Source organism: Diceros bicornis, chromosome 4, assembly GCF_020826845.1.
Source record: "Diceros bicornis minor isolate mBicDic1 chromosome 4, mDicBic1.mat.cur, whole genome shotgun sequence".
NCBI classification, from domain to species: domain Eukaryota; kingdom Metazoa; phylum Chordata; class Mammalia; order Perissodactyla; family Rhinocerotidae; genus Diceros; species Diceros bicornis.
Genome location: NC_080743.1, coordinates 28,876,622 through 28,891,747, shown reverse-complemented (window position 1 = coordinate 28,891,747; position 15,126 = coordinate 28,876,622). Strand labels below are relative to the sequence as shown.

The 15,126-nt window shown below is 37.6% G+C and overlaps 1 protein-coding gene across 9 annotated transcripts in view; it reads left to right on the top strand.

Moving 5' to 3' along the window:
• EVI5 (ecotropic viral integration site 5) overlaps positions 1 to 15,126 on the top strand; it is a 233,937-nt gene that overhangs the window by 75,638 nt on the left and 143,173 nt on the right. For all 9 annotated transcript variants that reach the window (XM_058538530.1, XM_058538529.1, XM_058538527.1 and 6 more), the window contains 2 exons: positions 672 to 761; positions 866 to 963. In XM_058538530.1, the coding sequence (XP_058394513.1) occupies positions 672 to 761; positions 866 to 963 (188 nt within the window). The remainder of the gene's footprint in view (positions 1 to 671; positions 762 to 865; positions 964 to 15,126) is intronic.

The following is a 15,126-nucleotide window of genomic DNA, read 5'->3' as shown; positions in this document are numbered from 1 at the left end:
TTAGTGAGAGATAAAATTTACCTTACAGTTAATATTGTTGCAATGCATCTGTTACCCAAAGAGCAAGAATTAATAAGTATAATTAAGTTCCTTCTATTCCATGAACACACTGCAGGTTGTCCTTTAAGTTGTCATTGACATGTAGTAGTGATCCTTTGTCTTCTGTATTTTGGGTGATAAGACAGGAAAGTAAGGATAGGTGGTGAATGGTAGATAGCATGTGAAAGTATTATTAATTGTTATTAATTACATCTTAATCAAACCCAGTGTTAATTGTTATTAATTACATCTTGGGAATATCAATTTGTTTCACTTAGCAAAATTAGTTTAGTCTGGAACCAGCGAACTGTGATTTGTGTGTTGATTCATCCTGGTTCTGCGTGCCAAATCTGCCCTTCAAAACTTGTTTTTGTAAATACAGTTTTCTTGGAGCACAGCCATGCCCATTTGTTGATGAGTTGTTTATGTCTGCTTTTGGGCTACAATGGCAGGGTTGAGTATTTGTGACAGTGACCATAAAGCCTAAAATACTTGCTAGCTGACTTTGCAGAAAACGTTTGCCAACCTCTCCTTTAGATCCCTAAATGTTTACCTTAGTATTCTTTTGAATGATTAGTTTTTGTTGATGGAAGAGTAAGACAAATTTTGCTTTATATAATTTGTTTCCTCAGGGTTTAGAAATAGTGTTTCGAGTAGGATTAGCGCTTCTTCAAATGAATCAGGCAGAACTGATGCAACTCGACATGGAAGGGATGTTACAGGTAAGTCAGTTCGTGATTTCCTGAGTGTGTTTAGATTTTACTGTTAATTAGTTAATAATAAACAACATTAAGTAGTTCTTACATTTTTCTTTTATTATATCTAGCACTTTCAGAAGGTCATTCCACATCAGTTTGACGGTGGTCCAGACAAATTAATACAGGCAGCTTACCAAGTGAAATATAATTCAAAAAAAATGAAAAAGTAAGTATTTTATATTTTGCTTTTTAGGCATGGGGGTTTGTTGAAGCATATAGGAAATTGAATAGAAGTGGCAAAACATTCTAGTGATTAGTGCAGTTTTCTTTCTCAGTTTATAGAACTGTAGTATTTTATTTGGTGGTATTGGTTTCAATATAATGTAAATTTAATGTTGGAATTGCATACTGCTCTTAATAATGGTGCATCGGACCATTGTGGATTACCTTAAAACTCCCCTTTCCCATTCCACATTGACTAGAATTAGGAACCTGGTAAGTATATATATGTGAGTGTGCTATTATTTTAAAAACCACTTTTATGGTGTGGTTCAATTCACTGACATTCTTTTTCTCTCAGTTGACCCCATAATGTCACTTAAGTTCAAGATTAGCATAACCAGCAAGATAGGCATGAAGTATGGATTGGGAATTTAAATTTTTATTTATTGTGTATTTCTTTCTAATGAAGATTTTCTTAGTATGTATTTCATAAAAGTTTAAGATAAGCAGTTTTTTTTTATTGATGTTTTAATAGTTTTTAACATTGTGAAATTTTGGGTTGTACATTTTTGTTTGTCCATCACCATGTATATGTCTCCCTTCACCCCTTGTGCCCATCCCCCACCCCCATTGCCCCTGGTAACCACAATACAGTTTTCTCTGTCCATGTGTTGGTTTAGATTCCACATATGAGTGAGATCATACAGTGTTTGTCTTTCTCTTTCTGGCTTATTTCACTTAACATAATACCCTCCAGGCCCATTCATGTGGTTGCAAATGGGACGATTTTGTCTTTTTTTATGGCTGAGTGGTATTCCATTGTATGTACATACCACATCTTCTTGATCCAATCATCAGTCGAGGGACACTTAGGTTGCTTCCACTTCTTGGCTATAGTGAATAATGCTGCAGTGAACATAGGGGTGCATAAGCCTCTTTGGATTGTTGATTTCAGGTTCGTTGGATAGATTCCCAGTAGTGGGATAGCTGGATTATAGGGCATCTCTATTTTTAATTCTTTGAGGAATCTCCATACCATTTTCCATAGAGGCTGCACCAGTTTGCATTCCCACCAGCTGTGTATGAGGGTTCCTGTTTCTCCACATCCTCTCCAACATTTGTTGTTTTTTGTCTTGGTGATTATAGCCATTCTAATGGGCGTGAGGTGATATCTTAGTGTTGTTTTGATTTGCATTTCCCTGATGATTAGTGATGGTGAACATCTTTTCATGTGCCTATTGGCCATTTGTATATCTTCTTTGGAGAAGTGTCTGTTCATATCCTCTGCCCATTTTTTGATCGGGTTGTTTGTTTTGTTGTTGTTCAGTTGTGTGAGTTCTTTATATATTATGGAGATCAACCCCTTGTCAGATGTATAAGATAAGCAGTTTTGACACATAAAGATTAATTTTTGAAATATGGTAAAGGTGTTAATTAAGAATAACAGCTCTTATTCTTCTAACTTCCAGTACTTATGTAAATTTTAGCCTGAGATCATAGTTAGCATTCCTGACGCTAGTTTCTGTGGTACAAGATGCTTTAAAATGATAGCAGTACAGTATGCTAACATGTATGACATACTCCCATGGAAGTTCCTACTCCAGAAAATGTGTTAGAATATGAGTGAGAATTATGTTATTAAAATTAGTTAGCTCTAATTTGTAAAAACAAGCCAATTTATGAGCTTCAACTGTTATTAATAATAAATTACTTGTGAAATTTCTAATAACCAGTCACATTACACCATCATGTTGAGACATTATAGACCAAAAAACTGATCTGTTCTACAATTAATAAAACCTCAAGGAGGGCCGACCCCATGGCTTAGCAGTTAAGTGCATGCGCTCTGCTACTGGCGACCCGGGTTCGGATCCCGGGCGCACACTGACGCACTGCTTCTCTGGCCATGCTGAGGCCGTGTCCCACATACAGCAACTAGAAGGATGTGCAGCTATGACATACAACTATCTACTGGGGCTTTGGGGGGAAAAAAAAATAAAACCTCAAGGAGCCATCTCAATTTCCGCCTCTTGGTAAAACCACATTTAAATCACGCTAGCCGGGCCGGCCCCATGGCTTAGCGGTTAAGTGCGCGCGCTCTGCTGCTGACGGCCCCGGGTTCCGATCCCGGGCGCGCACCAACGCGCCGCTTCTCCGGCCATGCTGAGGCCATGTCCCACATACAGCAACTAGAAGAATGTGCAACTATGACATACAACTATCTACTGGGTCTTTGGGGGAAAAAAAAATCACACTAGCCAAAAAAGAGAATTTATTTTACTCTAAAAAAGACTTATAGAGAACAGCATAACTAATTCTTTTAGATCTTATGTGTCACCAGTATAATCTATTTTCTGAAATTTCGGTTATCTTATTTACTTATCAAATGTCTGACCCTCTAGTACTTTCACTCCCTTACTTGTATTATCTGTGCTCTACTTTATCAAGATTCCTAGTCTGATGTCTAATAGCCTTCCTCTGATCTGAATAAGTATACCTCCTCTGACTTTTTGTATCCTGTATTCACATAGCCAAGTGTTAGAGAAAACTGCATTGTTAGCGAGATTGCTAGCAGTAAGTTGTGTCTCCAGTGCCACTCCACGAATATATTTATTGGCCTTGACTAGTTCTCTCTTTCCTCACAGTGGTTATTTCAAACCTTACCATTTTTCCCAGGATCCCATCCCCATTTTGCCATATCTAACTTTTCAGCAGATTACCTTACTTCTTAATTCATCAGCCATCATTTTTAAACTTCTTGAACTTTTTTTCCTGTCAGTTCCAGTTTACAGACTTAGCCATATTTCTTTTTTCCCTTTTCAGAATACAGTGTTTCTATTTCTTTATAATGCTAAATCAAAGTACAGAATGTTATTCATTCCCATCTCTTTGATGTCCTTGCTCCATTAATTGTTCCTTCTGTCTTTTATCTTCAACCCCTCTTTCTGTTGTTCATTTTCTTTAATATACGAAGGTATTTTTGAGTTCTGACTTAAAAGCAACAAAAACAAATAGACATATAGATACAGAGATAAGATTGTTGGTTACCAGAGGGGAAGGGGGGAGGGAAAAGGGCAAAAGGGGTAAATAGGGCACATGTGTATGGTGACGGATATTAATTAGTCTTTGGATGGTGAACATGGTGTAGTCTACACAGAAATTGAAATATAATGATGTACACCAGAAATTTCTATAACATTATAAAGTAATGTTACGTCAATAAAAAAAAAAAAGCGGGGCCTGCCCCGTGGCATAGTGGTTAAGTGCGAACGCTCCACTGCTGGCAGCCCGAGTTTGGATCCCAGGTGCGCATCGACGCACCGCTTGTCAGGCCATGCTGTGGCGGTGTCCCATATGAAGTGGAGGAAGATAGGCACAGATGTTAGTTAGCCCAGGGCCAGTCTTCCTCAGCAAAAAGAGGAGGATTGGCGTGGATGTTAGCTCAGGGCTGATCTTCCTCACAAAAAAAATAAAATAAAATAAAATAAAGAAAAAAAGCAACAAAAACAAAACCTTCCTCAACATAACATTCCATTCTCCTTTTATGAAGCTTAACTGTGAAGGAAAGAATAGTTTATAGACATTAGCTCCAGATTATATTTCATCTGATTTTTTTTCTAATTGTGACAGTTTTCAAAGATATAGAAAAATAGAATAGAATAATAAGTATCCATATGCTTATCGTCTAGATTTAACAGTTACTATTTTGTCATATTTACTTCCTGTATTCTTTCTTAGATATTTCAAAGTCAATTATATAAATCATGACATTTCACCTAATAACTTCAGTATTCATCTCTATAATATTTGTCTCTCCTACCACATTGCTTTTACCACTTAACTGTAATTCCATGCCTAATACCAGTCTGTGTTCAGATTTCCCCAGTTGTGCCAAAAACGTCTTTTATTATTGATTGCATTTCATTCATTGTTCTCTCTCTTATATTTCATTTAATTTAGATCAGCACTGCCTACTCCAAACTCTCTTTTTAATATGCTGACTTGTTGAAGAGAGCAGGTCAGTTGTATGGAAAATATCTAATCTTAAGGATTTGTCTGATTATTTCCTTATGATCTTATTTGACTTCCCTATCCCTTGTGTTTTCTGTAAACTGGGAGCTAAATTTAAAGGCTTAATTAAGTGCAAACATTTTTGGCAAGAATACTTAATAGGTGATATTGTGTACCTCATGTTCTTCTAAATAAATGCATAATGTCTATCTGTCTCACAATTATTAGTGATACCATGATTGATGATGCCATGATGGATTAAGGTAATGACAGTCAGATTTTTTTTATTATAAAGTTATGTTTTCCCCTTTGCAACTAGTGAGTAATCTATAACTTGATACTTTGGCACCATGAGAATATCTAGTTCATCATGACCTCCCACCAAATAGCTTTAGTATCCATTTGGTAATGATACTTTTCTTGTTTACATTATTTCATTTGGGATAGCAAAATCACAATTTTGCTAATAAATGTAATACATTTATTAGTTGGCTGTCTTCATTAATTGTTTCTTCATTAACTAGAACTAACTTCACCCTACTGGAAACAGAAATAAATGCTTCATTATTTCCTTTTATTTACCAATTTCCAGAGAAAGGAGTTAATAGAAATGATGTTTTAAATTATTCTTTTTTTAGCAGGGGTATTATTAAAGGCTTATGGAATTATATTCAGTATACTTTAAGATAGTCATTATTTTTGTTGTTCCTTTTGGCTGCAGGAGCCCTTTTAGGATGGTTCCTATGTCTTTTTAACATGACCCTGTTAGCCCCTAAACACTCTCTTGTTTTCAGGTACAAAAGATGTCCCAACCTCATTATGTATACATTTTCTGCCCTAGACTTGGTTCCTTTTTTTTTCAAGGAAGATGGGCCCTGAGCTAACGTCTGTTGCCAGTCTTTCTCCTTTTTTCTCCCCAAAGCCCCAGTAGATAGTAGTATGTCATAGTTGTACATCTTTCTAGTTGCTCTGTATGGGACACCACCTCAGCATGGCTTGGTGAGCTGTGAGTAGGTCTGCCCCCAGGATCCGAACCGGTGAACCCCAGGCTGCTGAAGTGAAACGCGTGAACCCAACCACTATGCCACCAGGCTGGCCCCCAAGACTTGGTTCCTTTTAGTGAGGAGTAGTATTTAGAGACCAAAATCTGGTGTGAGGGGTCCTCACTATTATTTAGGGTGTCATGGCTTTTAGGATCTTTCAGTGAACAGAGGTAGGAAATACATGCTGACATTGTTCTAGGTGCTGAAAATAAAATATTGAACAAAATAGACAAAATCCCTGCTGTCATGAAGCTTATGTTCTACTGTGTGTGTGGTGAGGGAGAAATTAAACAGAATTACATGTCAGGTGGTGATGAGGATGAGAACTATGAAGAAAGACAGTCTATGTAAGGAGACGAGAAAGTAACATAGGCGGGTGCTATTGTTTTTTTAAGTCCGGTGGTGGGCAAAGGCCTTTTTTTTTTTTTTTTTTTTTTTTTTTTGAGGCAGATCAGCCCTGAGCTAACATCCATGCTAATCTTACTCTTTTTGCTGAGGAAGACCAGCCCTGAGCTAACATCTATTCCAGTCTTCTTCCTCTTTTTTTTTTCCCCCAAAGCCCCAGTAGATAGTTGTATGTCATAGTTGCACATCCTTCTAGTTGCTGTATGTGGGACACGGCCTCAGCGTGGCCAGAGAAGAGGTGCGTCAGTGTGTGCCCAGGATCCGAACCCAGGCTGCCAGCAGCGGAGCGCACACACTTAACCACTAAGCCATGGGGCCGCAAAGGCCTTTCTTAAAAGGTAGCATTTAAGCAGAGACCTAATAGAAGTAAGAGGCAGGCCATGCAGATAACTCAAAGAGCTTTCCAGACTTAGAGGACAAGCAGTGCAAAGGCCTGGAAGCAGAAATGTGCTTGGCATATTTGATGAACACCATTGTGGCCAGGATGGCTGGAGTAGAGTAGGCCAAGAGGAGAGAGGTAGGAGTATGAGATGGAGAGGTAATGGGGCTTTTTAGCCCTTGGGATAGACTTTTGCTTTTATTTTGAGGAAGAGCAGAGGAAGGGCTTACGTTTTAACAAAACCACATTGGTTGCTGTGTGGGGAATAGACAGTAAAGCAGGTAGGGTCAGGGTAGATTCAGGGAGAGGAGTTAGTAAACTATTGAAATGATCTAGACTAGAGAACAGTAGAAACTTAGATTAGGGTGGTAGCAGTTGAGATGTTAACAAATAATTGTTTCCCAGTTGCAAATCTAATAGATGGTTTTTATTCCTAATTATACTTGATATATTAATTTTGAATGTGGGTTATCACTTCATTTTTTAACTTTGTCTCTTTATTTTTTTAAACTTTTGTCAAATACACACAAAAGTATTTATAACATGTTTGATAAACACAAAAATATATATATATAACGTGTTTTTAAGTTATGAAGCATAATAATAAAACAAATACTTATGAACCCATCACATGCCTAAGTGCCCCTCTGCAAGAGGTAATCATTATCTTGAATTTTGGATTCATCATTCATTCTCTTGCTTTTAAAAATAGTCTTACTACATAGGTAAGTAGTTATGCTTATTTATTTATTTTTTTTTTGTGAGGAAGATCAGCCCTGTGCTAACATCTGCCAATCCTCTTGTTTTTTTGCTGAGGAAGACTGGCCCTGGGCTAACATCCGTGCCCATCTTCCTCCACTTTATATGGGACGCCACCACAGCATGGCTTGCCAAGCGGTGTGTCGGTGCCCGCCCGGGATCTGAACTGGCGAACCCCGGGCCGCCACAGTGGAGCGCGCCCACTTAACCGCTTGCGCCACTGGGCCGGCCCCTAGTTATGCTTATTTTTGAGTGTTATGAAAATTGAATCATGCTGTATTATAGTCATCTGTGACTTGATGTTATTGATTGATGTTATGATGGTACATTTCTTAGATTTTTTGTGTTGCTGTAGTTCATTAATTTTCATTCTATTGGGTGAATCTGCCATAATTTATCCATTTTCCTGATGGCCATTTCACACATTCCAGGTTAGTTTGATGTTATGCTATTAAAATATTTTGAATATTTATGTGAGAATTTTTCTATGATAAATATTTAGGAGTGGGATTGTTAGGCTGCAGGTTAGGCCATGTTCAACGTTACGAAGTTTTGCCAAAGTGCTACTATAACATAATCTCACCCAGTAATGTATGAGTTCTCATTGTTCTACTTTGTCATCAGCACTTAGTTATTTTTAATTTTTGCCAATCTATTGAGTATGAAATGGTATCTCACTTTGGACTTAATTTGCATTTCCGTAATTATTAATAAGAGTAAGCATCTTTTCATATGTTGATTGGCCTCATGTTTTTCTTCTTTTTTTCCCTTCCTTTTTTATTGCGGGGTCTACTTCTTACTGCATTAGCTACTTCTTAGTTGTTAGTAGTTGTTTATGTATATCCTGGTTAGTAATCCTTTCAATATTAAAAAATGAGTCTCATCCATTTCTACTAAGTACCACTCTTGGAATATGCAACAAACTTAGACCTGGACCTGGCTCTGAAGAAGGTTCAAAGTTCCTGTGGGTTGGGGGGGTGACAAAACAAAGAAGTAAATAGCTTAATAACAATTACAGTCTGATGGATGCCAATGTAACAGGTTATTAATATAACATGTAAGAGATGCCTAGCCTATGTCTTTACATAGTCTGCTGGGGGTCAGGAAAATGTTCAGAGCATGGTAGCTAGATTTTCAGTTTTCATCTGTATTCTTTCCTCACATTTATCTGCCTATGACATTCATATGGTAGAGCTAGCTTGGTTCTCCTTTCCACCTCCCCTTTCACAGACTGCCTTCTGCCACTTTATAAAAGGAATACAAACCTGTCACATTCCAAATCTTACTATGGTACATTACTTTGGGACATCAAAATCACTGGGGTACCAAACAAAAGGGGGCAATTTCAGAATGCCTTGTTCCAGAGGGAGTGTCCCCTGAGAGAACAAAGCAAGAAAAATCTCATGGAGCAGCCTATTTTATACAGCTGACCAATACTTGGCAAGGCTGCCTTATCTTTCTTACAGTTAGAATTGAAAAGTAGAATGATGATCATGGGGGCAAGTATTAACATATATTTATTTGAGTTCAAATGAAGACAGACTTTAATGACAGAAATTAAATATAATTTGACTCATTGGTTCAATAGCAATGACAGCCTTTGCTACTTAGGTTATAAGACATTATCCATAAATTAAATGAGATAAATCTCATTTAAAGTTTTAGTGGAAAAATTTTAAAGCACATATAAATTACATCCTTTGCAACTATGTATACTTCAGGTAAAAATATTTTTTTAGAAGTCTTTATAATGTATAAGGGGAAACATTCTTTTAGCAGGTACATGAGGAGAAAAATCAGAAGACCACTGACCTGGTTGGATAAGAGGATGGCAAAGAATGAAGATTCAGGTTGTTTTCTGATGGAGATGGCAACGGAGTACCATTTCAAAGAACTTATATTCCTAATTGCTGGGATTAAATGATGACTACAACAGGAAGCCTTCCTGTGTGGAACTTACAGAAATGCAAAAGACTGACAGAGAACAAATATACAGTATAATGTCCATCAGTCAAAGTGCCATGAAGGAAAAATAAAGCAGAATGAAGGACATAGAATGATGGGGTGCTTTTTTCGATAGAGCACTCAAGGATAGGGCACACAGACTGATAAGGTGCCATTTGAGCAGACACCTGAGAGAAGTGAGAGAGGGAGCCATGTGATTAGCTGGGGAAAGTGCATTCCAAGCTGCAAGAACAGTAAATGTAATGACCGAGGCAAGAATATGGTTGATTATGTTTAAGAAACAGCAAAAGCCAGTGTGACTATAGCATAGGTAAATAGGAGTATGGTGGGCAATGAGGTCTGAAACATGGTGGGGGAGCTAGGAGTATTTAAAGCTTTGCTGTCCTTTATGGCAGCCACTACCTGCTTGTGGCTTTTAAAATTAAATACAATTAAAGATTCATTTCGTCAGTTATATTAGCCACAATGCAAATACTCATTAGTCACTTACATGTGGCTAGTGGCTACTATATTGGACAGCACAGATACAGAACATTTTCATATGTTCTCTTGGACATTATTGGCCTCCTCAGGGGCCAGACTTATATTCTACACCTGAGGGGAAACAATTAGAGAATTTTGAGGAAAGTGACATCATCTGGTTTTAAAAATTTCACTCTTTTTGCTATCTAGAAGGGTAAGTAGGGTTGGCCAAGTGAAGAGAAGGAGGGCATTTTAGGCAGAAGGGTAATATGTACAAAGGCTCAGAGGTTCCTTTAAGACATGGAAGTTGTAAGTGTTAAGTCTTAGCCCTTGGCTTTTTTTGTTGTTATTTTTATTTTGGTATGCTTTTGAACTTTTTAACAAGTTACAAATACAGTACAAGGAACTTTCGTATACCACTTATCCAGATTCACCAATTGTTTACATTTTGCCCCATTTGCTTTATCATCCTCTCTCCCCTATATGTAAAAATAACAGAGTATGTGTGTGTAAGTGTAAGTAAAATCCATACCCATTTGGGGGTAAGTTGAGCTATTGCGCCCTTTATCCTTAAATACTTGAATATGCACTTTGTAAGAACAAGGACTTTTTTTTTTTTTTTAACATAACCCAGTAATTTTAACCAAAATCAGGAAATTATAGATACAATACTATTATCTAATCCACAATGCAAGTTCAAATTTTATAACTTGTCCTAACAATATTCTTTATAACAATCTCCCCCTCCCAGCCACCCCAGAACTCCCACTCCCACCTACTCTCCACCCCTCAGTTTCTGGATCCTGGATCCACACCAGGCGCTCTAGGATCATGTATTGCATTTAGTTGTTGTTCAGTTCAGTCTCCTTTAATCTAAAACACTCCTTCAATCCTTCTTTATGTTTCTTGACCTTGATATATTTGAAGAGTACAGGCCAGTTATTTTGTATAAAATCCTACAGTTTGGGTTTTTCAGACATTTACTCATGATTAGATTCAGGCTGTGCATTTTTGGCAATTATACCAATGATGTTGTATCTTCTCAGTTCACCATGTGATAGGTATATGATATTGGTGTGTCTAATAATTGATAATGTTAGCTTTGATCATTAAGGTTTAGGTGATGTCTGCCAGGTTTCATTACTAGAAAGTTTTAATTTGTGTCAAGGTACTGTTGACTGTAAACAAATTGACAGCCAGTTGTTTCTTCAGCAAAAATGATTTTATTCAGGATCAGCGAAGAATTGCAATTCAGGATCTGCAACTATGGCAAGCTATGTGCAAGTTCTCAGCAGCAAAGGAGGAGAAACTCTTTTATAGAAGGGAAGAGGAAGTTGGGAGGGCTTTATAGAAAGGAAGAGGAAGTTGGGAGGGCTGTTGTAAACAAAGAGTCCATTGGAAGAATTGAGAGTTCTATATGTAGTGGCTTTTCATTGGCTGTGTTGTGACAATCTCTCATTGGCTGAGTTTCTTGCCAGTCAAGAAGAGGAAGTCTTTCATTTTCGTGTTGGGCTCTGCTATTGACATAGGGCATGAGAGCTCCCCCTTTTGGCCTCCCAACTTCAATGTGATGAGGTTTCTGTTTATTAATTCGACACTTTGAGATTATATAATATACTGTTCCTTACCAAACTTTTCCTCACCAAATTTAAATCCACTTATGATTTTCTCATGCCCTTATTCCTTCTTTATTAATTGGCATTCTTCTGTAAAGAAGAGCTTTCCTTTCTCTCTCATTTATTTATTTATTCATTTATATCAGTGTAAATTTATGGACTCTTATTTTATTTGGTGAAGTATAATCCATTATTCCCAGATTGTCTCTGCTTTGACTGCTGTGTCCTTTTGACATATCCCCATGATTCTTTGAGAATTTCCTTACTTTTAGGGCAACAAAATATTCCAGACTCATCTTGTACCTTACCTGCTCCTGCAGAGGAATAAGTCATTTCTCCAAAGAGCCTTGATTGCTTTTAATAAGTCTTTGAAACATAGTCTGAGGATAATGGATAGTCACTGAAGCAGTTTAACTCTGGGAGTGGCATGATCCAAATCAGCATTTTAAAAACACCACTCTGGGGCCAGCCCAGCGGCGCAGGGGTTAAGTGCGTGCGCTCTGCTTCGATGGCCCCAGGGTTCGCAGGCCTGGATCCAGGGCGCTCACCGAGGCACCGCTTGTCAGGCCGTGCTGTGGTGACATCCCATATAAAGTAGAAGAATATGGGCACAGATTTTAGCCCAGGGCCAATCTTCCTTGGCAAAAAGAGGAGAATTGGCATCGGATGTTAGCTCAGGGCTGATCTTCCTCACAAAAAAAATAAAAAAATTAAAAATAAATAAAAACACCACTCTGGTAGTAGTGTGCAGAAAAGATTGAGTTATGAAACTAGCAGTAGAGAGAATGATTTTGAGTTTTCTCTAGTAATTTAGACAAGCTATAATGAAGACCTAAAAATGCTATCAGTGGAAGGAGAATGAAGTAGCTTTGTAGAAACCTGACAAGTGTACCTCTACCAGGTAATCAAAGTCAACATCAACAGTGATATCTTGTTGATGGTTTGTAGCCTTGATACGATGTGATGAAAATGAGACTTACCTCTGTGGTTTTCTTCCCCCAAACCCATACCTCCAGTATAATCATGAGAAAAACATGAGATAAATCCCAGCTGAGGGACATTCTACAAAATACCTGACTAGTGCTCCCCAAACTGTCAAGGTCATCAAAAACAGGGAAGGTCTGAGAAACTGCTCCTTAGAGGAGCCTAAGAAGACATGACAACTAAATGTAATGTGGTATCCTAGATGGGATCCTAGAATAGAAAAAGGACATTAGACAAAAATTTAGGAAATCTAGGTAAAGTATGGACTTTAGTTAATAATAATGTATCAATAACGATTCATTAATTGTCATAAATTTACTAATGTATCATGTTAAACAGGAGAAATGGGATAGGGTATATAGGAACTCTGTACTCTTCTCAATTATTTTGTAAATCTAAAACTCTTCTAAAATATAAAGTTTATTAAAAAACCATTATCAATGCAGATGAAGAAGTAATAATGTTTTAGAGCATTGTTAAGGAGGTTCAATTGAACATGCTTGGTGACTGAATTGGGAAGCAAGAATTAAATGAGGACTCATAATGTTTTGTTTTAGGTGCCTGAAGGAGTAATAATGACATTTTATCACATAATACATAACAAAATATCTGCTTCACAGTAGTCATTTGTGAAGGTTAAAAACTTATTTCAACAGTGCAGCCATTGTTCAAAATGTTTTGCACCTCTTTAAGAGTCTTTTATAAATTGTTTCGAATATCCTTTGTTCTTTTAGATATACCAAAGTAAAGACAGAGTAGTGTAGTAGTCAAGGGTGTGACCTTAGGCAAATTTCTCAACCTTTCTAAGCCTCAAAATGGGCATAACAACCTGTATTAAAAAGTCACTGTGCACAGAGGATTGTGGGAAGATGGCACAGTAGGAAGCATCAGGAATCTGTCTCCCATACAGACAGTAATTGCACTGGCAAGATCTAATATAACTATTTTGGAACTCTTGAGTCTATTGAAGGTATGTAACTTCTAGGGGAAGGCTTAGATGGTGAAATGTGGTTAATTTGGTCAACTTCAGCTCTTAGCACATTAGCATACCCATCCTCTACCTCTCAGCCTCATGGCCCACAACTGTGTTTGTGTTCCTGGAGCAACCTACATGTAACCTGTGGGAACCAGGGTGAGCAAAAAGGACCTTGTCTTCTAGATATTGCTTATCTGTGCTCTGATTGCTGATGGCTGTTTCTGATCACAGAGGTGCAAAGAATTGGGCAACCATTGTTGTTGTACCTCTTCCCATTGTTGCAAGCCCCTCCTCCTCCAGCTGAAGTGACTGCCGGGAGATTTAAAGCGCTGTTGCCCTTCCTTCCCCTTCTTTTTTCTCATTTTCCCGTTTTGGGAATGAGACATTAAAGATTAGGACATTCAAAAACACTGCATATATGTGGAGAATTAGAAAGTGACTGTGCATGACCAGGGAGGGGCTCAGAAAAGACCTGAGAACACCTTAAGTTTACAGATCAGCTTGATCATTGGCACAGAAACAGCCTATAACAATCAAAAAGACAAAAACAATAACAAAAAACAGCAAACCCCAGGGAGGGGGAGAATCTGATTTCCAGTGTAACCACATTACTAGATTCAAATATCTAGTTTGCAACAAAAAAATCACAGGGCATACAAAGAAATAGGAAAGTATGGCCCATTCAAAAGAAAAAAATAAACAGAAACTGTCCTTGGAAAAGACCTGATGGAAGACATACTAGACAAAGACTTTAAAGAAAGATGTAGGAAAAGTCAAGAAAAAGATATATAAACAAAATGGAAATATCAATAAAGAGAAAACCTAAAAGGAAATTCTGGATCTGAAAAGTACAATAACTGCAATGAAAAATTCACAAGAGTCATTGAAAGGCAGATTTGAGCAGGCAAAAGAATCAGTGAACTTGAAGATAGGACAATGGAAATTATTGAGTCTGAGGAACAGAAAGAAAAAATATAGAAGAAAAGTGAACAGATCTTAAAGGACTTGTGGGGTACCAACATACACCTTGTGGGAGTCCCAGAAAGAAAAGAGAGAGAGGGGCAGAGAGAATATTTGAAGAAGTAATGTCTTAAAACTTCCCAAATTTGATGAAAGGCATGAATATAAACATCCAAGAAGCTCAACGAACAAGTAAAATGAACTCAAAGAGACCCACACCAAGACACATAACAATCAAACTTGCAAAAGACAGAGCGAATCTTGAAAGCAGCAAGGTAGAAGCCAGTCATCACATACAAGGGATGCTTAGTAAGACAAGCAGAGTTCTCATCAGAAACTTTGGAGGCCAGAACACAGTGGGCAGATATATTAAAAATGCTAAAAGAAAGAAACTGTCAAGAATACTGTATTATAAGAATCCTGTATCTGACAAAACTGTCCTTCAAAAGTGAGAGAGAAATCAAGACATTCTCAGATAATGAGTTCTCACAGCCTTTGTTTATCACTAGAAGTGCCTTGTAAGAAATGCTAATTCTTGCAGGGTGAAATGAAAGGACAGCAGACAGTAACTCATTGAATCAAGAAATAAAGATCTCAATTAAGGTAA